This window comes from Alexandromys fortis, unplaced genomic scaffold (assembly GCF_014885135.2).
Source record: "Alexandromys fortis isolate MF-2015 unplaced genomic scaffold, M_Fortis_MF-2015_v1.1 scaffold_325, whole genome shotgun sequence".
NCBI classification, from domain to species: domain Eukaryota; kingdom Metazoa; phylum Chordata; class Mammalia; order Rodentia; family Cricetidae; genus Alexandromys; species Alexandromys fortis.
In genome coordinates, this window is record NW_026068211.1 from 546,214 (window position 1) to 572,221 (window position 26,008).

The 26,008-nt window shown below is 43.1% G+C and overlaps 1 protein-coding gene across 2 annotated transcripts in view; it reads right to left on the reverse strand.

Moving 5' to 3' along the window:
* The window catches only part of Sae1 (SUMO1 activating enzyme subunit 1), a 64,868-nt gene that overhangs the window by 28,048 nt on the left and 10,812 nt on the right, over positions 1-26,008 (reverse strand). The window contains exons 1-5 of one of the 2 annotated variants that reach the window (XM_050130303.1): positions 17,877-17,964; positions 17,380-17,491; positions 10,939-11,112; positions 9,067-9,209; positions 6,789-6,888 (exon numbers count right to left, since the gene is read on the reverse strand). In XM_050130303.1, the coding sequence (XP_049986260.1) occupies positions 6,789-6,888; positions 9,067-9,209; positions 10,939-11,112; positions 17,380-17,460 (498 nt within the window). In that variant the 5' untranslated portion in view covers positions 17,461-17,491; positions 17,877-17,964. Of the gene's footprint in view, positions 1-6,788; positions 6,889-9,066; positions 9,210-10,938; positions 11,113-17,379; positions 17,492-17,876; positions 17,965-26,008 lie in introns of those variants that run through there. The other variant, XM_050130302.1, reaches the window with a different exon arrangement.

The window sequence follows — 26,008 nt, forward strand, 5'->3', positions numbered from 1 at the left end:
TCCATCCAGTGGTTGACACAAGAAAATACTGGAATCTGGGGAGTCAGGCTTGCTTATTAGAAGAGAATTAATTAACACACCACACATTAAGAAACTAGAGTGAGCATTGTGCTGAAAGGTGTTGGTGTGGACTCACTGGCAATATAGAGAAATAAATGCAGCTGGTTACTGGTCAGGCATGTTGTAGGCTTGTAACCCCAGCACTTGAGGGGCAAACTGGCTACGTGAACTAGCTGAATTGGAGGGCTCTGGGTTCAAGCAAGACACTCTACCTCATTATCTAAATCAAACACAGCAATCAAAGCAACCTTAGGTGGCCTCTATGTGCAACTTGTACCTGTACACATGTGTAACCCATACATGAATAAGCACGAATGCCTTAAATGTGGAGTATCTACTCATCCAGATTTAAAACTGACTACAAGTTGGTGAGAACTGAGAGAGAGTTGGCTCAGCAGTAAAGAGCACTGGCTGCTCTTGCACCAGACCAGGATTTGATTCTCACCATCCACAGAGCAGTTCACAACCACCTATAACTCCAGTCTCAAGGAATTCACCCCCTCTTTGGGCCTCCATAAAAACTGCACGCATGGCACTCATACACATATAAAATAAAGGTGGAAAATTTTATTTTGGCTTTTAGAGACAGGGTAGCCCTGGCTGTGCCAGAACTTAATGAGGACCTGAAATTTGGATAGCCTCCTGACTCCCAAAGGGCTGGGATTAAAATTTAACAAACAAACAAACAAAAGCCCTTTACGGTGGTTCATATGCACAATCCCAGTATGTGGGAGGTAGAGGAAGAAGAATGCCAACTTCAAGGTCAGCATGGGCTATATAGTGAGACCCTGTCTGAAAAGAAAAAAAGTATTCTAACAAATGACAACTACAAACTGGACAATTTTCACTCAATAGCATGGTTGAAACAAAGCCTGAGGCTATCAAGTGTTACTGTTACATGCTATTGGCTACTAAATGTAAATTGGTAAAAATACTTGAGAGTAATTTAACAGAATCTGAGAAAATTTAAAGTGCCCTTAACCTAATTTTACCCTACAGAAATGAACATAATTGCCCAAGTAGATTACAGTCTGGCATATACAAATAGAGGCTTACTGCAGCACAACCTCTAACAGGAAAAGTTTGCACAGATACATAAACAGTAATCTATTCATTCACACAACAGAAGTCTTGCAGTGCTATCCAAGAGGACTTGTTATGAAGGGGTAGGCCATGAATACATGCTGTGCAACTCCCATGCCAACAGCTACAGGTACTTATTAAGCATTAATGAATCTGTTTCTACACTGTATTTAGTATCATATAGCTGCATGTGGCTAGTAACTACCATAAAGGACAGCAAAGCTCCACAAAGATACACAAACAGATGGCCTCACCAACATAATGTTGCTCTTACAAAGCAGGTGGCAGCACACATGTAACACGAAACCAGTTCTGAAGCAGTGAAGAGACACAGAGCAAGTCTAGTACACAGCCAGACATGGGAAGAAGAACCAACTGTTAATAGCCATTACTTACACTGTCAGAGCAAAAAGGCTCAGTCATACCAGAGATGTTACTTTAACTTAGTAATATATATAGTGCTAGCTAAGAGTCTTACTTTATGCTTAAACTCCTATATAGAAAGTTGCTTTTTTTTTTAAAGAGTAACTTTAAAAACAAACCAATTATTTATTTACTTCAAGTATGAATGTTGTGTACCACGTGCAAGCCTGTTGGATCCTCTGGAACTGGGGCCCCCTGTAAGAACAACATACACTCTTGACGCCGAGCCACTTCTCTAGACCCCAAAATTGAGTTCTTTGCATCTATAAATGTCTGACTAAACTCAAAGGCAAGTAAGGATGACTGGGAGCCTGTCCCCTTCAGGTGTCTTTTTAATCCATCCACACAGCCTAATAGCACCAGAGTAACCTGTCTAATAATAAAATAAAGCCAAAATTACAGAAAAGAGTGACAGGTTAGTATGCTAACACTGAGAATGTGTGTTTAATGAACAGGTTTGTTCTATTATACGGATAATCTGCAAGGATGTGGCATGTATCTGTACATGATATATACAGTAACATACATAATACATGCATCAGAAACAGTGGCAACAGATATAATAGTGCATCCCTATACGCTCAACATTCTGAACCAAGAAGACTTGAAAGGACAAGGCCTCTTTGGGCTACAGACCAAGTTTACAACCAGCTAGGGTATCTCTGAACCATGGAGAGAGGCAAGGAGAGAGAAATGGAGGGGACGGATAGACAACCGGATAACCCCCTCCCCCAGCCACAATTAATAAGATGATAGGGGCTAAGCCTTTTTGTGTTCACTTCATTGGAAGTTAAAAATTTTTCCTCAGCCGGGCGATGGTGGTGCACGCCTTTAATCCCAGCACTCAGGAGGCAGAGGCAGGCGGATCTTTGTGAGTTGGAGACCAGCCTGGTCTACAGAGCTAGTGCCAGGACAGGCTCCAAAGCCACAGAGAAACCCTGTCTCGAGAAAAAAAAAAAAAAAATTTCCTCACAAGGCAAGACACCACTCCCATCTCAGCTAACTGTCCTCCCTGGAAAACCCGGAATCAGTATCCCTCCAAACCACCCCCCAACACACACATACCAGAGCACTGCATGCCTCTAAGCCAGCGGTTCCCAGCCTTCCTAATGCTGTAACCCTTTAGTACAGTTCCTCATGATGTGGTGACCCCAACCATAAAACTATTTTCTTTTTTTCCAAGACAGGTTTTCTCTATGTAACCCTGGCTGTCCTGGAGGAACTGGCTCTATAGATCCACCTGCCTCTGCCTCCAGTGTGCTGGGATTAAAGGTTCGCACCATGACAACACAGCCAGAAAACTATTTTCATTGCTATTTCACTACTGTAATTTGGTCACTGCTATGAACTGCAATGCAAATATCTGTGTTTTCTGATGGTCTAAAGAAACCCCTTGTGGAAAGGTCATTCAACCCCCACAGGTTAAGAACCTTGACACCTGGGAGGGCCTTAACCTTTACTGCTCTGGAGGTTCCTGTCTTAACATTCAGCAACTGTTTCTGGACAAATTCTTTGTCTTCTTTGGAATTCTAGTCTCTCTCTCTCTCTCTCTCTGATCAAGTACAAGAACTAATGTACTGAACAAGTCCATTCCATAATCTAGGTTTAAAATGACAAAGATCTCCTTCAGGGCTGTCATTTCCTGCTACAGGAAGTGCCACTACTCTGAACTGTATTTCCGACTATGACTATGCTTAAGCAGTGGCCTAGGAATATGGCAATAAACAAATACTTCCCTGCCCTTAGAGACTAAAATCTAATATTCATTCACTCGTTAGTTTACTTATTTATTATGTGTGTACACACATAGACACAAGGAAGTCAGAGGCCAATTTGTAGGAGTTGATTTTCTCCTCCCCCTATGTGTGTCCTAGAGATCCAATTTAGGCCATCTGGCTTAATGACAAGTCCCTTTATCAACTGTGAGGATATCTCCCCAGCCAGCTCAGGGAGAAAATCAAATGGAGAATCAGGGCTGTAGCTTAGTGGTAAAGGAACTGCCTAAAGCACTTAAAAGGTCACAGACAAAGCATGCACACAGAATAAACAAATGTAATTTAAAAACCAAAACATCTCCCACACACACAAAAAAAAGGTGACAAACTCCTGGATGCCAGCTGCCTCAAGTCAGGCCTTCCTACTGCCTTATTTATCAGGCACATGTGTGCTAGAAAGGCCTGAGCTTCCTAGATGTGCAAAAACCACAAGCTCTGTTTTTCCTCTTTGTTTTTTGAAGTTTCTAAATTAGGAGCACACCATGTACCTTGAACCCAGAGTGGTTTTACAACATTTGATTGAACCTAGGACAAGTGGGAGGAGAGAGGGACTCTGACAGACACCTTTCACAGGAAACAGGAAGTAGCTGCTTCCCCCCACCCCATCCTGCAATCTCTGGGTAGAGCCCAACTAGTTATTCTGTACAATTTAGGAAACCTTAAAATCTAGGTGGAGGAACTTAACTGGAAAGAGCTTCGAAATCCCAGGGCTGCCTGGCCTGGTGGGATTCACCTTTAAGCCCAGCACTCAGACAGGCAGGAAGATCTGGATAAGCATGGTCTGCATTCTGAGTTCCAGGTCAGTCATGGTTGCAACAGCAAGAATCTGTCTCAAAAAATTATAAATAAAATAAAATCCCAAGGCCCTCTTGGACCAGATGGAGAAGTTGTTACTACCAGGTGGCAAAGTCACAGGCTCAAACAGTGCCACACCCTGCCTGCACAGTGTTCCAGTGAAACACACAAAGCCAAGGTCTGGAATCCAGGGGATTGACAGAAGGAATGTGCTGCATTCCGTGCACCCTCAAGGGCTCAGGGCTGGAATCCTAGCTCAACAGTCCCATTGTAACAGCTGACTAACAATGTCAGCTGGAGAATATTTTGATATCTTCAATTTCTGCCCCCTGTAAGGAAGACACTGCACAAAAAGCAAAGTGCCGGCAGAGCCCTCAGGAATGGCACAGCAAGACTGCCAAGTACTGGCCTGGGCTCCACACATTCTCCTCATAGTGAGATAAAGAGGCTCCCAAAAGAGGCTTCCATATCCACCCCAGTGGACTCTTATCAGAAGTGACTCCAGGGAAACTTCCAGCTGTGAATGGCTAACAAAGCAAGGGCCTTTTCCATTTGAATGCAAAAAGTGGGCCTCAACCAGAGAAGGCCCTTAAGCCATAAAACCCTTCACACCAGGGCCAAGTGTCACACTTGTAAGAGGGTGTGATTTATAAACTGACAGAGCAGCCCACAAAGCCTCTTTTGTGCCCCTCCATTTGTTAACAATGTCTCTCCCCACCAAACTCAGGCAGCCATGCAGAGAAGGCCTGACTGGGCCTCAAAAAGAAAGGACCCCAGTTTGGCTCAAACTCTAATGTTCACGCTGGGTAATTACAGTCCTGTGAATAGACACTAAAATTAGAGTTTAATAATTCCTTTCCATCAGGCTCACAGATAAAGCTATCCCAACATAAAAACCAAAGTAAGGAAAAGAAAATACACAGTTTTGCCTTAGTCTCACTTCTGTGATCCTGTACTTTGTGGACCTTAACCCTAAAGCAACTTTAACTGGGCATGCCCACTAATTGATTTACTTTCTCAACTCTAACTGGACATGCCCAATAGTTGATTTACTTTCTCAACTTTAACTGGACATGCCCACTAGCTGATTTACTTTCTCAACATTTGAATCTAGAAGATAAAGAGTAAATATGGGCTTGGCTGCATCATTCCTCAGTTTAACAAAACGAACACCAGCCATTTTAAATTGTTTTTCTCCAGTACAAGATTCCCTTTCCTAATACCAGCTAGAGACATCACTGCGTTCTGACCCCTTTCCCTACTGCTTTCTCTAAAACGAGAAGAAACGCAGCACCAGACCTGAATACTGGACAAACTCCTAATGGCCCTGAAGCTCAGTTGTAGAGCACTTGATTACTCAGCAAGTGCAAGCCCCTAGGTTCCATACCCAATACTGGGAGGGAAGTGGGGGGGGGGGGTTTCCACACATAACAACAACGATTATTACACACATTTCAAAGAAAACCTTTGTTTTGAAACAAAGTGTAGTGTAGCCAAGGCTAACCTGGAACTGACGCAAATGGCTTTGAGCTTCTAACCCAGAGTCTCTACCTCCCAAATCCTGGGATTACAGGCATGAGCTGCCATACTGGGTTTATAGGCCCCAAGGAATTGAACCCAAGACCTAACAAGGGTGAGCTCCAGTCCCACTCTTTATCTTAGAGACAGTATCTGTCACTGAACCTGGAACTCACTTCACTGACTGGCCAGCAAGCCCCAAGAATCCTCTTGTCTCCGTCTTCCTGGAACTGGGTTTAAATACAGGTATGAGCTATCATGCCCAGCCCCCAGCCCGACATCTAGGAATGGACTTGGTCATCATGATTGTTGAGCAAACACTACAGAGACTGAGCACCTCCCCAGGTCACAACTGTCTGTAATTTCAATCCCAAGAGGTCTGAGGGCACTGTTACATGGCACACACACACAAACATGCATACAGGCTTAAAAAAAAAAAAAAAAGAACCCCTGGCCTACACCCAGGCACACTCATGCACATCACACACATTACACACAAATACAGTTACTAGGCAATGAAAAGGGAGAAAAAAAATTTCACATTTAAACTGGCTCCTGCCCAGTTAGGACCTGTATACCAATCTAAAAAGGAAAATGATTGGAAGGGGACACATAGTAAGGGAAAGGAAAATGTAATAACTTCTGGTCCAGACACCAGAATTATCTTCTGTGGCAAATAATTAAACAAGCTTGTTATGTCAGGCCACCATGGTGCTACACCAGAACAGTACCTGAACCTGAAGCCATTTGAATAGGCTGCCAGAATTTTAAGGGACTTCTATTTTTCTTGAATCTCATTTGGAATATAAACTCATTTTCTTTGGGGGGGAAAGAACGGGTTATATCTGTGGAGTCCAGTCTTGGGCCTCCCCTCAAGGTTTACCTCCTGTGCAGTTATGAAGGCTCTTCCCCATGCCCCAGGGTTTCTGACCTCAGCTGGTTTTTTTTTTTTTTTTTTTTTTTTTTAGGTTTTTCAAGACAGGGCTTCTCGGTAGCTTTGGAGCTTGTCCTGGAACTAGCTCTTGTAGACCAGGCTGGCCTCGAAATCACAGAGATCCACCTGCCTCTGCCTCTGTGCTAGGATTAAAGGCGTATACCACCACCACCCCGCCTGACTTCAGCTCTTAACATTACCTTTTTGACCATGGTTGTCTCAGGTGAATCAAGTTTTGCTCTCTTGGTATCAGGCCCATCTTCTACTCCTTGACCAACTTTGGCAACTTTGGTTTTTTCTCTAGAGAGTAACAAGGGAAGGAAATCACACTTGAGCTACAAGTCACATATCTGGAACATGAATTAAAAAAAAATGCTATCAGCTCACAGGATATAAATGTACAAGAGCAAAATAACTGAGTTCGAGGCCAGCCTGGTCTACAGAGCGAGTTCCGGACATCCAGGGCTACAAAGAGAAACCCTGCCTAGGGGAAAAAAAAGTGCAAAACAGCTTTGGCATCAAAGAGGCCTGGGTTCAAATGTCACCTCAGCTACTAAAGACCTGGTGAGTCAGTTACCCACTCTTGGGATAGCTGTCCCTGATGTGATTAGTGGAAGAGGAGGGTGTAAGCAAACTCCCTAGCATAAACAAATTCCCATAAACAAAAGAGACTGTTTTGCAAACACTGTCAAGGAATCATGACCTGAAGAACCAAACCTGGGCAGGTGTGATGGCTCACACTTTCAACCCCAGCAGAGCAAAATCGGTCTACAAAATGAGTTCCAGAACAGCTTACATTGTCTCAAAAAATAAAATAAAAAGCAAAACAAATAGCCAAACCTAATTCCTCCTTCTGTTGTGGGAATCTCATGCTAGAACAGCCCAGCCTGCTTTTGTTATAATCGTTCAGTGCATAACATTCCTAGAACCAGGTCTTTCTAAAACATTTGTACAGCTAGTAGAGGAAATGGTGAGAACATGTTTGTCCCTTTCAAAGTTTCTTCTTTTTTTCCCAAGACAGGGTTTGTTTCTTTCTTTTCTTTCTTTCTTTCTTTCTTTCTTTCTTTCTTTCTTTCTTTTTTTTTTGAGACAGGGTTTCTCTGTGGCTTTGGAGCCTGTCCTGGAACTAGCTCTTGTAGACCAGGCTGGTCTCGAACTCACAGAGATCCGCCTGCCTCTGCCTCCTGAGTGCTGGGATTAAAGGCGTGCGCCACCATCGCCCGGCCCAAGACAGGGTTTCTCTGTGTAGCCCTGGAACTCACTTTTTAGACCTTAAACTCAGAGATCCACCTAACCCTGCCTCCCAAATATTGGGATTAAGGGCATCACCATCCAGCTCAAACTTTCATTTTACAGGCAAGAAACCTGTGGGCCAGAGAAATACCAACAACTTGCTGGAGAGGTTGAACAATGAGAGTCCTGTTTAGTGGAAGTTCTGCCCAATCAGGTCTAGGCCTCTCTGTAACACTACTCATTGACAAGGTAGGCTTCAGAAGCTGAGTGCATACATAGAGAGAGAGAATGAAAACGTAATGAATGGTGGCCAAATACCCAGCATATATAGTTTTATAGTACTCTATCATCTGCCATCTTTCACTTACTGAGGCTGTAAATAAAAAAACACTACTGGTCTTGTCATGTGAAAATTACTAAGCTCTGCAGCCTTTTGTTCAAAGTTGGGGATAAGGTCTGTCTGCTCCACTACCGTAGGCTCTGGATCTTGGAACTTTTTCAAGGCAGGCTGAATGTGTCCAGAGGACTACCCAATTAACTCTCTCCATCATCTCTCAACATGCAAGCACAAACTAGGGAAACAAGCTCACCTTCCAAGGACAGCATATGTGGGTTCCAGCCCTTAAGTTCAGAAGGCTGGGATACCCATATGATGCACTATGTCTACAACTCTGCCTGCTTGGGCTTCAGATGACATCACAGTTTTAAACAGTGGGGTCCACATATATCCTAAAATTCTGAACCTACAAATGCATACCTTTGATCCTAGCACTCAAGAGGCAGGGTTAGGGGGGCTGGAGAGATGGCTCAGAGGTTAAGAGCATTGCCTGCTCTTCCAAAGGTCCTGAGTTCAATTCCCGGCAACCACATGGTGGCTCACAACCATCAGTAATGGGGTCTGGTGCCCTCTTCTGGCCGACAGAATATTGAATGCAAAATAAATAAATAAATAAATAAATAAATAAATGTTAAAAAAAAAAAAAAGAGGCAGGGTTAGGTGGATCTCTGAGTTAGAAGCCAGCCTGGTTTACAGCATAGTTCCAAGATAATCAGACAGAGAGAAAAAGACAACAAAAATGTGACCCCACAAAGTACTCTACTTAGTGATCTGTTAAATCATTTGTCTCAGAATGTTCTAAGTATTGTAGCAAAGTAAGCTACTTCATAAGGGCAGTTCATTTCCCGCCATAAATACTATTCCAACTGTGGAAACATTCCCTACAACCCTCTCCTCCCAGCACTTACTCTACAAACTCATGCTCTCCAAGATTTGCAAAGGTGTACCCATGGTACCCAAAGACATCTCCTGTGAAGAACTTGACGCTGTTTCTGTGACAGATCTGGTCAACTTTAACGATGAAATCCCTGGAGCAGCAAGTCAGGCACACCTGCAGAGACAGGAACTGACTGGTAAGAGCTGAAAACTTTGACTCACTGCCCTGCTGCCTACATAAATCTTAAAGGCAAGGTTAAGACCAGTTTCAACAGGTACAACAGGTTCTTTGGGTACTATGATTAAAAGACAAAAGAGAAGTTGCAGGTTTCAGGGTGTAGAAAATATAAATGATATGATGGTCACTTCTGACAACTAAAGGGCTAGCTGGAAAGAAAAACCACTTGACAATTTGTTCCCTTAATCCAAGAACATATAAACTATACTTCATAGTTATCAAAAAAGACAGCAATATCAAAGTAATCTAAACTATTATCTAATCTGTTAAAAATCAAGCAAGACCAGTTTTTTTTTTAAACAGACCCAAAGGTCATGTTTGAGGAAAACCTCTCTGACACACACATAAAATTTTTTAAAAATTTTATTTTATTTACTTTATTTTTTGAGACAAAGTTCTTTCAGTGTAGCCTTACAGACCTGGAACTCATTCTTATATAGATCAGGTCTGCCTCTACCTCCCAAGCACTAGGACTAAAGGTACACACCACCACAACTGGCTATTTTATTTATTAATTATGAGTGTGACCAGGTGTAGTAGTGCACAACTATAATCCCAGCACTCAAGAGGCAGAGACAAACAGATCTCTGTGAGTTTGAGGTCAGCCTGGTCTACAGGGTGAGTTCCAGGACATCCACAGCTTTGTTAGAGATCCTGTCTCAAAAAAAGAGAAAATCATATGCCCTAACACAGAATTTAGCTTTTCCTTTCACCTCTACATAGTCTTGGCATTGAGTAGGTGAGGTTAAATCAGCCTCATTTGGTTTATCATTGTAGTTATTCTGTCAAGTTCATGGCCAAAATATTTGTGTAAAAAAAGGTATAGACAAATCAAGATCAGAGATGTTGCCTTTTGGTTATCTTTAGTTTTTTTTATATGAAGTCAACCAGGCATGGTGGCACACGCCTTTAATCCTAGCACTTGGGAGGCAGAGGAAGGCAGATCTTGTAGTTTGAGACCACTTGGTTTACAGAGCAAGCCACAGGACAGCCAGACTTAACAAGAAACCCTGCTCAGAACACCCCCACACACACACCAAAAGATAGTCTTATGTAGCCCAGGTTGGCCTCAAACTCAGTCTTTATTTCTTTTCTATTCCTCCTGCCTCCATCTGCCAAATGTTGGGATTTAGGCATGTGCCACCAAGCTTGGCTAGGTATGCTCTTTTTAATACAAAACACAAGCTGCAGCTCCATTATTTCTAACATATAAGTCCAGCTGGCAACAAAATTAATCAACAACTTAAGATTTCAACATGAGCAACATTATAAAAGAAGATAAAATATTAATGCTGAAACCTAGTCTGGGGGAACATAAACCAAGACAGAGAAGCAACCAGTAGACAGCAGGCACCTCACAACCAAACACGATAGGTCCAACAGACTGGACCTACACAGAAACATACTGAATGTGTCAAACCTAAAGATCAGAAGTTTATAAATGTACATGAGAGGAAAACTCAGAATGTGTTACTTGAAAGGTCTAGTAAACCTACAGTTAATCTTACTATGTTGTCCAGGCTGGCCTTAAGCCTGATGCAGTGAAAAGTCCTCCTTCCTGCCTCTGTTTCTAAGCACTGGGGTTATAGGAGTGAACCAACACTGGGCATCCACTACTACTTGAACTTGCTGACTCTCACAGCAGGCTTAATACTAAGAGACTCACCGCATCAAACTGAGTGAAGAATGCCTCTGGCTTCTTCTCTATATCCTCAGTATCCACCTTTACATCCACCATGGGGTTGAGATTCTGGGCTCGTTCCAAAGATGCCTCAGCCCTATTTTGGCCCACAGACCCAGTTCGAATCAAGAACTGAGCTCCATGATCTTCTGGAGATACCTAAAGGAAAAAAAAAATTCTCCTTAATTTTTTAATCTTTCTGGAACGAAAATCTCAAAGACATTGAGCCTATAAGCACACTAAAATGCCCACAACCAACTGCTATTATTGTTCCTACAGAAATGTATTTATCTAAGCTGGGCATGGTGACACACACAGATCTCTGGGCCAGTCTGATCTAAAGTCCAGGATAGTCAAGAGAAACCCTGTCTCAGGAAAGAAAGAGAGACAGAGAGAGAGAAAAGCTGGTCATGGTGATGCATATGCCTTTAGTGCTGGCGCTAGAGAAGCAGAAGCAGACAAATCTCTGAGTTCGACACCAGTACAGGCCAGGGCTATACAGAGAAACCCTGTCTCAGGAAGAAAACAAAACAAAACAAAACAACCGGGGGTGGGGGGGTGGCACATACCTTTAATCCCAGCACTCGGGAGGCAGAGGCAGGTGGACCTCTATGAATTCGAAGCCAGCGTGGTGTGGTCTACAAGAGCTAGTTCCAGGACAGGCTCTAAAAGCTACAGAGAAGCCCTGTCTCAAAAAACCATAAAAGTAAATAAATAAATCATAAAATAAACTAAAAGAAAAAGAATTAAAAAAAAACTACAGCGAAGCCCTATCTTGAAAACACACACATATAAAAAGGACAAAACAAACAAAAAAACAGAAACAGAGATCAGCCAATATCACNAAAAAAAAACTACAGCGAAGCCCTATCTTGAAAACACACACATATAAAAAGGACAAAACAAACAAAAAAACAGAAACAGAGATCAGCCAATATCACTGAGGCAAAAACTTCTAGGAAATGTTTGTTCAGGGTTAGCACACAGTAGCTGTAGTCTGGAGGCTACCAAAACCAAACACTGTGCTGGCAGCCAAACTCAACAATGTATAAGAGTCCTCCAGAGATATTGCTTTTGAAGACATGAAGGAGTTGTGGAGAGCAACTGAGGTACAGCAGGGTCAGAGTGCCTGAAGGAAGACTGGAGGGGCCTGTGTTGGAAAATCCAAGAGGGGTCTTGTGGTGAATGTGCAGTCCTGCTGCCACAGAGATGCCAGGACCAAGGACAGCAGCAGCTGTGGCATGGAGCACCTCAAGATCTTTGAAGCCCACAAGAGCCTGAGTCAAAGAAACAAAGTTGTACACTGTTGGAGTTTGGTTTTGTTGTGACTATACTACAGTAGGAAGCATTTAGTCTCTTTCTTTTTTTGTCTGAGCACACAGTTGACCAACTTTAGGTATTTTAGAGAAACCTTGAAAGGTATTTTGGAAGTGTAAAGAATCTGAACTTTTTTGTTTTCTTTTTTTTTTTTAAACTTATTTATTTATTTATTATTTATACAGTGTTCTGTCTGCAGCCAGAAGAGGGAACCAGATCAAATTACAGATGGTTGTGAGCCACCATATGGTTGCTGGGAATTGAACTCAGGACCTCTGGAAGAGTAGCCAGTGCTCTTAACCTCAGAGCCATCTCTCCAGCCCAAGAATCTGAACTTTTAAAATGTTTGAAATTTTAACTACTGTAGGACTTTTATTAAAAAGTTGGAATGTTAAACCAAGCACACGCCTTTAATCCCAGCACTTGGGAGGCAGAGGCAGGCAGATCTCTGAGTTTGAGGTCAGCCTGGTGTACAAAGCAAGTTCCAGGACAGGAATGGTTGACTATTACAGAGAAACTCTGTCTTGAAAAAAAAATAAAAAAAACAAAGTTGGGATGGGGTCAAATTAGGCTAGAAAAGTTATAGTTAAATAGTGGTATTAGATTTTGAGGTTTCTGGTTTTTTGTTTTTTTTTTTTTTTTGGTCAACATGACACAAGCTAGAATTATTAGGGAAGAGGAAATTTAAAGTAAGAAAAGGCCCTCATTGCGCAGCTCACTGTGAGTGGTGGCCCCTGGGTAGGTGGTCCTAGATGCTCTAAACAAGCAAGCTGAGTAAACCAGCAGGCAGTGCTCCCTAAGGCCTGTCTCAGTTCCCGCCTTGAGCTTCTGACACGACTTCCCTCGGTCACTGAATGTGAAAGTGACCTCGAGCTGAAATAAAATGTTTTCTTCTCAAGCTGCTCTTGGTCAAGTGTTTATCACAGCAACAGAAACTCTAACACCAGTTCTTCCTTCTGAGTTTTAAACCTGTTATAGGTTTAAAACTGGCCATTGATGATTAAACAGCACCCCCTTGTGCTTAGAAGAGAAACTCTCTCCAAAGTCTAATGTCTCCTCTATTTAAATTTGTTCTGATTTTTTCCATTTGTTTGTTTTTTGAGGCAGGGTTTCCCTGTATAACAGTCCTAGCTGTCCTGAAACTCACTCTGTAGACCAGGATGGTCTTGAACTCGCCTGCCTCTGCCTTCTTTAAATTAGTTCAGATTTTTTTAATTGCTAACAAACCAACTGGTTACTAGTGCTCAATAGTAAATTGTTCCTAGCCAGACGAACACCTTTAATCCAAGCACTTGGGAGGCAGGGGCAGGTGGATCTTTTGATTCAAGGCTAGCCTGGTCTACAAAGTTTCCAGGACAGGCTCCAAAGCTACAAAGAACTGTCTGAAAAAATGAAACAAAACAAAAAATGCTTCTTCCCTAACACAAACAGGACCCTTAGTCTGACCTCCCTGTCGGGTGCTGGAATGAAAACAAGCACCTCAAAGGGCAGGACTACTAGTAAGCAGATTCCATATCCCTCTGTAGGCCCATATTTCTATATGGTATGGCAGCCAAGCTATCAAGCCATAGGCCACACCTGAGAAGGATTCCAGACAGGCTGTCACTACCTAACAAAAGGTCAGGATGTGGTTTTGCTCCTTCTTTGTAATTTGGAGGAGGCCTGATAGAGACGCTAATTCAAACCTAAGTGACAGCTAGCATACACAGCAGACAGGTAGTTGTAGACATCACTGTAAGCCATTCATCTGGTTTCCTAGGAGACAGAATGCTAGTGTATTTTCCTCTTGGTTAAGTTTTGGTATATAAGGCTGTTTGGAGAATAAACGAAAGGAATTCTTCAGGATGTGAACTCAGGACTTCATGAGGGATCACTGAGAATCTCTCTCCCGATAAAGCCATGTGAGTTGTGTCTTTATTTCCAAATCTCCACGCTGGTCCAGAGAGAAAAAGTTATGTTTGGGTCTGGTTGAGAAAAATAATTTATGGTCCGGGTTAGCACCAGACACAAAATACCTAATTTAGCAAATCACTTTACCACCTCACTAGAGTAGTAAGTTATCTCCCCTATTACTAGCACCCCAATTACCTACCAACTATCTCAAGACCAAATTCTTCCTTAGCATCAAGAAAATGAATGAACTTTTCAAACCAACCCTCTACAGGGGCATGTTTTTTAAGTTACCACATCCTGTTCTTCAGGGATCATTCCCTACTGCAAGGCTGGAATCTGTGATTAAGGGCAATTCAGGTTAGATCCAAATCCCCAAATCAAATCTTGGTTCAACCACTGATTGTTGTTACCTATGTGTACAGAAACCTGTGATATAGATGCTTATCAATCCACAGATAACACCTATCGCACAATGTTCTACTTCCCTCAGCTCTCGGGTCCCAGCTCCTCTCTTCCCTTGATGAAACATTCTCTCAACAAAGTTCTCTGAAATACAGAGCTGTGTATTAAAGTCTAGCTCAGGGCCATTCACTTCACAATGCAAAATTCCATAAAACAACTCAGTGACCCTATAGTCAAGTCTACAAGGTTCCACAGTCTTCTGAACTACTTTGCATCACTGCCTATCAGTAGTGTTCTTAGGGAAATTGCAGGAAGAAAAGCTTGGTATATTTATGGACTGTTAAATTTATCTGTTGGGGGTTGAGCTAGTTAAACTGACCAGCACTAGACTACAGAAAGCCCATTAGAAACCACCATACCTAACTTAACCCTGAGAAACTTTTTTTTTTTTTTTTTTTGTTTTTCGAGACAGGGTTTCTCTGTGGCTTTGGAGCCTGTCCTGGAACTAGCTCTGTAGACCAGGCTGGTCTCGAACTCACAGAGATCCGCCTACCTCTGCCTCCCAAGTGCTGGGATTAAAGGCGTGCGCCACCATCGCCTGGCTCTGAGAAACTTTTATATTACCACTGCCCAGGATCTCTCCAGTGTAGCTGGGGTTGAGGACCACTACTTCAAGAAAGGAGAAGGCACTGAGGCCCTCCAAGTGAGTAAGGGAAGAAAATCAGCCTATGCCTTAGCACTCTTCTGACATAACATCAGAACCACACCACACACATGCTGGTATAGGATGGACACACTGGAGTCTCACTGCCAGAAGATGGCTTGTGAAATACCATTTGCATTCTTGATACCAAGAGCTACCAATTACAAAGTGTCTTGGTGGCAGGTGTACTAATTCTCCTGTGTGCTCCTGCCTCTAGAGGGCACTGTAGTCTTAGACAAGTCCTCTGTCCTGCCGGCTTGCTCACAAAAATTTCCTTAGGTTTTCTTTCATTTTTAAATGCTTGTTGTCTAAGAGTTTTGATATGTAGCCCAAGATAACCTCAAATCTGCAGCAATCTTCCTGCCTCTGCTTCTTCAATGCTGGGATTTACAGGCATGTACTGCAATGCTACTCTCCCCTTAGGTTTAACTTAAAAACCAATTTTTAGGTAGGGATAATAGCCTAGATGACATTGTATTTGCCTAGCAAGCATGAAGTCCTGCATTTGACCTCAAGTGTTTCATAAATAGAGCACAGTGGCTCATGTCTGTAATGATAGCACTGGAAAAGTGGAGGCAAGATCAGAAGTTCAAGGTGACCTTCAGCTGAGGTTTGAAGACAGTTTTAGGTAACTGAAATTCTATCACTGTAACAATAAAAATGCCAGGAGCAATGGTGCATTCCTTTAATCTCGGCACTATGGAGGCAGAGGCTGGCTGATAATCACTGTGAGTTTGAGGTCAACTTGGTCTAATATAAAGTTCCAAGCCAGTACCTACAGAGTAGAGAGCTAGTCTTAAAAGGGGTTACAGCTGCCGGCTATATATAGTGAAGCATGCCTTTAGTCCTAGCACTCAGGAGGCAGAGGGAGGTTGGTCTACAGAGAGAACCTGTCTTCAAACAAACAAACAAACAAATCTTGTGACTGTGACAATAAGTAAGTGAAGCCCAAGTTCCTCTTTATATTGCAGTAGAAAGTTCTAGATCTTTGAGACTAGGTCTCATGTAGCTTTCAGGCTACGCTGCAGTTCCAAGACAGCCTAAACTAGTGAGTTCCTGCCTCAAAACACAGAGAAGCAAGCAAATAAACAAAAAATTGTTCAAGAACACACATGCCACTGAAGCTTGGAGATGTGTACAGAAACACGTTCACCCTGAACGAAAGACAATCTAGAGAAAGCTACACTGGAACCAGGCGCTGTTGTAGTACCTCCATATGCTTCTCAGTTAATATTGGATGCTCACGTTCTCCTCTGTGTAAGCTGTTGAAATAGGAGCGGCAGGGCTGCGTCCCCAACACCCCAGCCGCTTGGCTAGCTCATGCCCGAAATAACAGCACACAAACTGTATTCATTTAAGAACTGCTTGGCCCATGAACTCTAACCCTTACAGGCTAATTCTCGCACCTGGACTAGCCCATTTCTAATAATGCATGTAAGCACCCCAAGGTGTGCTTACCGGGAAGATTCTAGCCTCCGTCCATCATGGTGTCTCTGCTCCAGAGAGCAGAGTTGTCGGGTCTCTCCGGGAGCAGAGCAGAGTCTGACCTCACTTCCTCTTCCGCCCAGCATCCTATTCTGTTTACTCCTCCCATCTATGTTCTAAGCTATGAGGCCAAGCAGTTGGTTTATTATAACTTAACCAATGAAATCAACAGATTGATATATGACACTCCCACATCAGTAAGCAGTCTAGACAGACAGACAGACAGACAGACATACAGACAGACAGACATAGATATACCCTCTCTCTGATTCAGTATTTTTCAAAGTAATGTCAGTGAACCATCTACATCAAGATTATTTTGACTTTTTTTTTTTAAGAGTCTCACTTATGTAGCAAAATCTAGGCTTCAACTTGCAACCCTGACTCAATCTCCTGAGTGTTGGGATTATAGGCATACGACATCACATCGAACTGAGACATCTTTTAAATGTGCCCATTCCTGAACCACCCCAGAACATGTGAATCAGTAGCTTAGGAATGAAGGGTATAAATAAGCCTCAAGGCCTCAGTCTCCCAACTACTGTATCACTGAACCTGGGTTTGTACTGCCAAACTCACAGCACTGCATCTTGAGGGGGAGACAGGGCGAGCAGAGGGATACATACCTGTTCGTGATCCAGCATGGTCAGTCCTTTCACTCCCGCCAGGATAAGATTCTTGGCAATTTCAGCCCCAAGTCCTTTCATGCCGACAATCAACACCCGGGAAGCTCGAAGCCTGTAAGACACCAGCTATGTTAACTTAATGACCCCAACTAGTGGGACTTGCTCAATTACAGGATGACTAAAAATTATATATATATATACATTTTTAATAAATATATATATTTTTCACTATATTCACTGAAGCACCACTGAACCTTCAGATCTAGAAAATAGGTCCCAAACTATCCTGTACAGAACACCTACCATGGCCTGTACCCTCTCTACAGTGTGCAAACAGCAATGAATAATAAGGTAGCTCTTCAAGCAAAAGACCTCAAGAGTCTTATGAGGTTGGAGATATAGCTCAGGTGGTAGAATTTTGCCTTCCACATATAAGGTCCTGCATGAATTCGCCAGAACCACAAAAAATAAAATAAAAAGACGTCAAAGGCACAAACCTTTAATCTCAGCACTCAAGGCATAAAGGTAGGCGGTTCTCTGTGAGTTCAAGGCCAGCCTAGTCTACAGAGTTCCGGGACAGCCAAGGCTACACAGAGAAATTCTGTTCTGAAAAACAAATCAACAGCAAAGAAAAAAAAATTTAAACAGTACAGTGATAATGATGAAAACCTCCAGCTGAGACAGGAGGGATCTCCAAAAGTTCAAGTCTAAGACTTGATTACAGAGACCTTGTCTCAACGATGACAAAAAAAAAACTGATTTTTAAAAAATATTTATTTATTATGTATACAATATTCTGTCTGTGTGCATGTCTGCAGGCCAGAAGAGGGCACCAGACCTCATTACAGATGGTTGTGAGCCACCATGTGGTTGCTGGGAATTGAAGTCATGATCTCTCCAGCCCCCCTGATGTTTTTTGATCAAAAGGAAATAAACAACCAATCAACATAGAGACAGTTGAAAAGAAAGCATTCCAACAATAGAAAACTAAACTTGTAAACACACAAGCTCAGGATAAACAGATGCCTGGTTTATCATTTTTCAGTTACAACAAGAACACAGAGGCTGCAAAGCAGCACACAAGGGACATATGCCTGGTAAGAGAATGAGGGGCAAGGCATGAGGGCTTGTAGGCATTAAAAGAATTCTGGACTCAAGTCTAAGCCAAATGGTGAGATGATGTCACAGTTAACAGAAGACGGGGTGGTAATGTGTGCATATCTACTCAGATAGTATGATAACCAAAAAGGGCAAGTATATGTACTGTGGAACTAAGGACTGAATTCAGGGGCTCTTGCAAGTGCTTTATCAATGAGGTATGACTCCAACTCAGCAAGAGAACATTATTTAATCTGGAGTACACATGCAAAACACGTGGTAGCATTAAAGTGTGTTTAAGAATGAGATTACAGCCGGGCGGTGGTGGCGCACGCCTTTAATCCCAGCACTCGGGAGGCAGAGGCAGATGGATCTCTGTGAGTTCTAGGCCAGCCTGGTCTACAAGAGCTAGTGCCAGGACAGGCTCCAAAGTTACAGAGAAACCCTGTCTCGAAAAACTTTAAAAAAAAAAAAATGAGATTACAGGCGCACACTTGTAATCCCAGCACTGGGGAGGTGGATAAGGAGGTGGGTTCTGAGTCATGCATGGATCCACAGTTTCAGGCCAGCCTGAGCACAACAAAAACAATGGGTAGGGGAATTGCTTTGATCTCTGTCAAGAAAAAGAAATGAGACAAAAAAACAAAAGTAAGACAAAAAAGTAACCCAGTTGTGAGAGGCAGGATTGTTTCACAGCATCCTGAAAGTCTTGATCCACATCTAAAGTTAGAATTTATAAAGCCCTATAATCCCAAGCACTTGGATCAGAAACTCAAGGTACTTGAGGTCAGCCTGAGCTTTGAAACCCTTTCTAACAAAAAAATAATCAGCAAGGCATGATGATGCCTATCACTCCAGTTTATATGAAAACCAACTTTATGGCTATGTAATAGAAATGAATATTCTAAAAAGGAAACTTTGAGAAGTTATCATTTAGGGAGGGGAGCAGAGAAAAATGTATAGCTCAATAAAATCAATAAAAAAAAGATTTAAAAAAAAAAAAGAAGTGGCTGGGCAGTGGTGGCGCATGCCTTTAATCCCAGCACTCGGGAGGCAGAGGCAGATGGATCTCTTTGAGTTCTAGGCCAGCCTGGTCTACAAGAGCTAGTGCCAGGACAAGCACCAAAGCTACAGAGAAACCCTGTCTCAAAAAACAAAGGGGGGGGGGGCAGATAAACGCAGGCTCGTACTGCAAATGTGACGTCATATGGTCATCAGCGTTTCAAGTTTGTCAAGACCACAAACAAAAACATCATCTAGGGGCTGGAGAGATGGCTCAGTGGTTAAGAGCATTGCCTGCTCTTCCAAAGGTCCTGAGTTCAATTCCCGGCAACCACATGCTGGCTCACAACCATCTGGAATGAGATCTGGTGCCCTCTTCTGGCCTGCACACACACACACAGTCAGAATATTGTATACATAATAAATAAATATTAAAAAAAAACATCATCTACATTCTTGTGCAATACCTGGCATGTAACAAACGCTGCACAGACTCACCTAACTCTTCAGCCCCAACCACCTTCATTATCAAAGACTGTCTAGCCAAACACTTGAATCTGGAATTTCAGCACCCAATCTCAAAAAGAATTGAGACTTGGTCTCATACATCCCAGGTTGCTCTAAAACTCTGTAGCAGAGGATAGCCTTGAATTTTGAGCCTCCTGCCTCTTATCTCCAGTGTACTGATAGATGTGCACCTTCTTGCCCAGTATGTGTGGATCAAACGCAGGGCTTCATGCATATGAGGAAGGCAAGCAACTGAGTTCCATTCCCATTTGATAAAATCTACAGCTCACACATAGTTCAGAACTTATCTACACTACTTTACTAGCTTTATCTCCTATTAGTAGTATCAGACTACTTAGCACTAAGCACGCCCTCAGCTTTCTCCACACCACCTCTTCCTCCCTGGCCCACTCAAGCTCTCACCCTAAGGCCATTTCCCCAGGGCCCATGGTGATGAATATTCACTGTCAACTTGTTAGACTTAGAATCACCCTGTACACACAGGTCTGGGTATGTTCTATGACAGTGTTTAAAGAAAGGTTCAATGGTCTGAACAACGATGGTGTCACACACCTTTAATCCAAGCACTCAGGAGGCAGAGGCAGGTAGATCTCTGTGAGTTGAGGCTAGCCTGGTCTACATAGTTCCAGGACAGTCAAAGCTACACAAAGAAACCCTGTCTCAAAAAACAAAAACAAAAAGGTTCAATAGAAGAGGGCAGACCTACCCTGACTGTGACACCATCAATGGAGTGGATCCACATTCAGGAAAAGAGTACACAAGAAAAAGTGCTTGCTGCCTGAGGATGGAAGCCTGAGGACATGCATTCTATTATCAGAAGCCACGAAAGTTAGTAGAGAACCAAGTTCACAAAGCTGTCTTCTGAAACACATGCCAAGATAGGTCACCCCTACAAACATTCAATAAGTAAAATTCCCAGCACTCAGGAGGCAGCAGCAGGTATACCTCTACAAGTTCAAGACCAGCCTGGTCTACAGAGCTACTTCCTAAACGAGCAAACAAAATAATAAAGTTTAAAAAGGGGGCAGGGAGCAGAGCATGGATTGTTCACCTCTCTTTCCTGACCAACTGCAATGTGACCAGCTGTCTGACACACAACACTGTGGCCTGGCTTTCTTGCCACAATGTACTGTACTCTCAAAATAAATCACAGCAATGAGAAAAGTATTCATATACAGGCCTTTCTTTTCAAATTTTTATTAAATTATTTTGTGTGAATGCATGCCATGGCCATATGGGGAGGTCAGAGGAAACTCAAGAGTCCATTCTGTTCTTCCACTAAGTGGGTCCCTGAGACTGAAGCCATGATGTCAGGCTTTGCAGCAAATGCCTTTACCTGCCAAACCATCCTGCCAGTTCAAGGGGTCTTTCCTACCTAGCACACTCAAGGAAGAATGACCTCTCCAGAACTTTCCTTGCAAAACAGCAATATTAAGGTTTCTAACAGGCCTTATGGAGCAGGTTTGTCATCCCAGCTGCTCAGGAGGATGAGGCAGGAAGATCAAAAGTACAGAATGAAGCTAGCTGGGAGAGGTGACTCACACATGTAATCCCAGCACACCAAAGTAAATTCCAGACTAGTTTGGGTTGCAGTTGAGACCCTGCCTCAAAACACACAGAAAACTGAAAAGAGGGCTGCTGTGTGTACAAATTTACAAAAAGAAAAGGGTTCTGCCCAGTCTCAGGTAACTATAGGGCCTCTCCTGTTCCCCACCCCACAACCATTACAACATAGTTCTTTACAATGAGTGGTCTGGAATTGCTCACAGCAACAACCAAAAATGAGTATCATATTTTTTTTTGTTTTGTTTTGTTTTTGTTTTTTTTTTTTTGAGACAGGGTTTCTCTGTAGCTTTGGAGCCTGTCCTGGAACTCCCTTTGTAGACCAGGCTGGCCTCAAACTCACAGAGATCTGCCTGCCTCTGCCTCCCAAGTGCTGGGATTAAAGGTGTGCACCACTACCACCCGGCCATATTTTTAATCTTAACCACACATGAGAGAGCACCAGAGACTAAAACTTATTTATGGCTCAATTATATGAAAAGGGCTAAAACACTATCTGGCACTTAATGAAGTAGCTATTATTCATATTCTCTGAAGTAACAATTCCCCTTTTAGGAATCAATCCTACAGAAATACATGAACATAAAAATTGTATACAAGTTTTCACAAAAGAAATGCTGTAGGTCAATGAAATTTGGTTTGAGGCACAATTATTTTGAGTTGAAAAAATATGCACAACATACAAAACAATGTGGTTTATCCACCTTCTTCCGTGTGCACAAACTAGACCCTAATCTATGCAATCATCAGTTCTCTCCCACAAAATTCAACTGGACCCAGGAGTAAGAAAGCACACGTAGCTCCAGCTAAGTAGGAAGCTGAGGCAGAAAGGTAATTACTCTAACCCAGCAAGAACAATTATCTTGTTGTATTTGTTTGCATTGCGAGCATTTTTTATGTGCCACATGTGTACAGGAACCACAGAGGCTAGATTCCCTGAAAGCAGAGCTGTAGGAAGTTGGAGGATGCCATATGGGTACCAGGAACCAAATTCCAGACTCCTTAGAGAGTAGTTAAGTGTTCTTAACTGAGTCATCTCAACAGCCCAAAATCCTGTTTCTTTTTCTTTTTTGGTTTTTCGAGACAGTTTTTTCCATGTAGCCCTGGCTATCCTGGAACTCACTCTGTAAATGAAGCTGTCCTCGAACTCAGGGAGCTACATCTGCCTCTGCCTCCCGAGTGCTGGGATTAAAGGCGTGCACCACCATCGCCCGGCTCAGGTCCTATTTCTTAAAAGAACAAAAACAAAGGAGCTGTGGCTAAAGTTCAGTTGGCAGAGTACTTGCCTGGCAAGCACAAACACTGGACTCCATCCCTAGGACAGCATAATTAGGGCATGGCACACACTGCAGAGACAAAAGTAGTAGAGGCAAAGAGGATCAAAAGTTTAAGGTGAGCCGGGCGGTGGTGGCGCACGCCTTTAATCCCAGCCTGGTCTAAGAGCTAGTTCCAGGACAGGCTCCAAAACCACAGAGAAACCCTGTCTCAAAAAACAAAAAACAAAAAAAAAAAAAGTTTAAGGTGATCAGACAGAGTATAAGGCCAAGATGGGTTGCAGGAGATCCTGTTGAAATACATTTGGCCTCTCTGCCTCCATTTGTCCCTTACAACTTCCTGTCCCCATTTCAAAGACATATTTTATCTGCCCTACATGGGGGTATAACTCAAGGATTCATATACTGGGCCCCTTCTCTACCACTGATCAGTCCAGACAAATCTTACAATGTGAGGTACTACTATCTTAAACTGTTCAAAGCTTTGAATGATCTCTCTGCAAGCTTCTTACTGGACCCAGTACTGTGGATCCTCTAGTTTCAGTTCATTCTACATTCCTTCCCCTGCTAACCTGCTAAGTCTAAATCCAGGTTCCCTTCTCAGGAACTAAAGATGCTTCCAACAAAGGACCCTGGCATTAAAGGATCCCATTTACCCCCCTCCAAGTTTAAACAAATGACCCATTCATTAGGTATCAGACAAAATGCTTCTTTCCTAGAAGCCAAAAATGACCTTCTAATCTTTGTGGGGTGTTTTTCTTTTCCTTTTTTTTAAAGGAAGGAGAAATGGGGTTGAGATTATGGAGATAAACTACTGAGTCCTTTTTTATGCAGTGTTTTTTTTATGCAGGAAGCCTGGGCTTTGTATAGAGTAAGCAAGCACTCTACCACTCGCCCAGGTAATGAGTGGATTGTCACGTAGGTCAACCCCTGATAAAGTCTGAGCTGAGTCACCAAGCTAAGTGACTTGCCAAAATACAAGACACATCGAATTTCAGCAAAAGAACATAAAGTTCTGTTTCATAATAAAATCCTCAGAAGGAAAATGCTTAGCAAAACAGAAATTACTTGTTTTGTTTTTGAGAAAGTCTCGTATAGCCCAAGCTGACCTTGAACTCCTGGTCCTCCAACAGCCACCTCAGAGACACAGGGTTTATAAGAATGTTCAATACACTGATGAACCAGCACTCCTAGCAATGGGCAGGAGGACTGTTCCAAGTTTGATAGCAGCCTAGTCTAGAACGAAACCCTATCTCAAAAGGAAAAATTAACAATTTGCTGGTTACACTGGGAGGCTAAAGTGTTGGTACCCCAGGTGAAACATACAAGCCTAGAATATGATTCTACTATCCCTAACACTAAAACTCTCTGTAACTGTTCTTACTCTTGGGGATATCATTGGTTCAATATTCTTCCTACCCCTCAAGACAAGGTTTCTCTGTGGCTTTGTAGACCAGGCTGGCCTGCCTCTGCCTCCCGAGTGCTGGGATTAAAGGCACGGGCCCCAACGTCCAGCTTGGTTCAAAACTCTTAATGCTTTCCCCTCTTTTATTGCTGGTTATGTAGTTGTCTAATAATGTGTAAAACTCACTGATGGCTTCTGAGTGTAGGAGGTGCTCATATGCTATCTCATTTACTTCAATCTCAGAGGTTTATTCCTCTTTTTTTCAGAGATGTTATGTGTATGTGTGCAAACATCTGAGTTATGTATGTGCAATACATGTGTGTGCAGTACCCACAGAGACCAGAAGAGGATGTCAGATTCCCTGAAACTGGAATTACACGTGGTCGTGAAAAACCAAATCTGGTCTACTGCAAGAAAAGCCAGCTCTCTTAACAGATAGATGATATACCTCTTCAGCCTCACACAGAATCCACATAAAGGTGAAATAGAACTGACTGCACAAAATTGTCCTTTGGCACTGACAGTCACACCACAGAACACATACACATACAGAAAATTTAAAACTTGCCGGGCAGTGGTGGCGCACTCGGGAGGCAGAGGCAGGCGGATCTCTCTGAGTTCGAGACCAGCCTGGTGTACAAGAGCTAGTTCCAGGACAGGCTCCAAAACCACAGAGAAACCCTGTCTCGAAAAAAAAAAAATTTTAAACTTCTCCCCCCAAAATGCTTAGAAAACCAAAGTGTGGTGGTGCGTGCAGGAGCTCTCTGCAAGTTAAAGTCAGTCTGGGCTATAAAAACAATAACTGCCAGGCTGGAGAGATGGCTCAGTGGTTAAGAGCATTGCCTGCTCTTCCTAAAGGTCCTGAGTTCAATTCCCAGCAACCACATGGTGGCTCACAACCCCATCTGTAATGGGGTCTGGTGCCCTCTTCTGGCCTGCAGGCATACACACAGACAGAATATTGTATACATAATAAATATTTAAAAAAAAAAAACAATAACTGCCTTTGAGACATGATCTCACCGTGTAGCCCTGGCTGTCCTGAAGCTATATAGACCAGGCTTTCCTTGAACTCACAGAGAACCGTCAGCCTCAGTCTCAAGAGGGCGGAATTAACGATATGCAAAACCATGCCCAGCAATAATAATAATAACAACCTGAAAAAGAGAAAGTCGTCCATGGTGGCACACTAATCCCAGCTCACTCGGGAGGCAGAGGCAGGCAGATCTCGAGTTCTAGGACATACAGCCAGAGCTACACCGAGAAACCCTGTCTTTGGGACGGAGGAGGGAGGGACTGAGAACAGAAGCAATGTGCTCAATAAATCCGGCCACTCTGAGCCTCTGCAGGTGTCCCTTTTTCAGGACTTGCACCCAAACCCTCTCCAGAGTTAGCCAGGGCTTCCAACACAGGTTCCCACCAAATGAAGTTGATGAGCTCACCCCGCCCCCTTACGATCTAAAAAGCCTCCCGAGACACAACCATCACCCCCATCACACCGGGGGAGCCTCGAGTTCGAATCCTCCCTCTTCTTCACCTCCTCCGAGGTCACTCGCACTACCACCCGGGGGACGTCTCCACCTCCCAAACTTTCCAGAAACATCCTCCATTCGTCCTTTCCAAGTCACTAGGGAACCCAGGTGCATCAATCCCGCCGCGGCTCTACAAACAAGCCCCACCCGCTCCCTCAGGGCCTACACGCCGGCCCGGGCCCGCCGCGCCCCTCACCGCTTCTGGGCCTCCAGCCCCCACAGGCGGA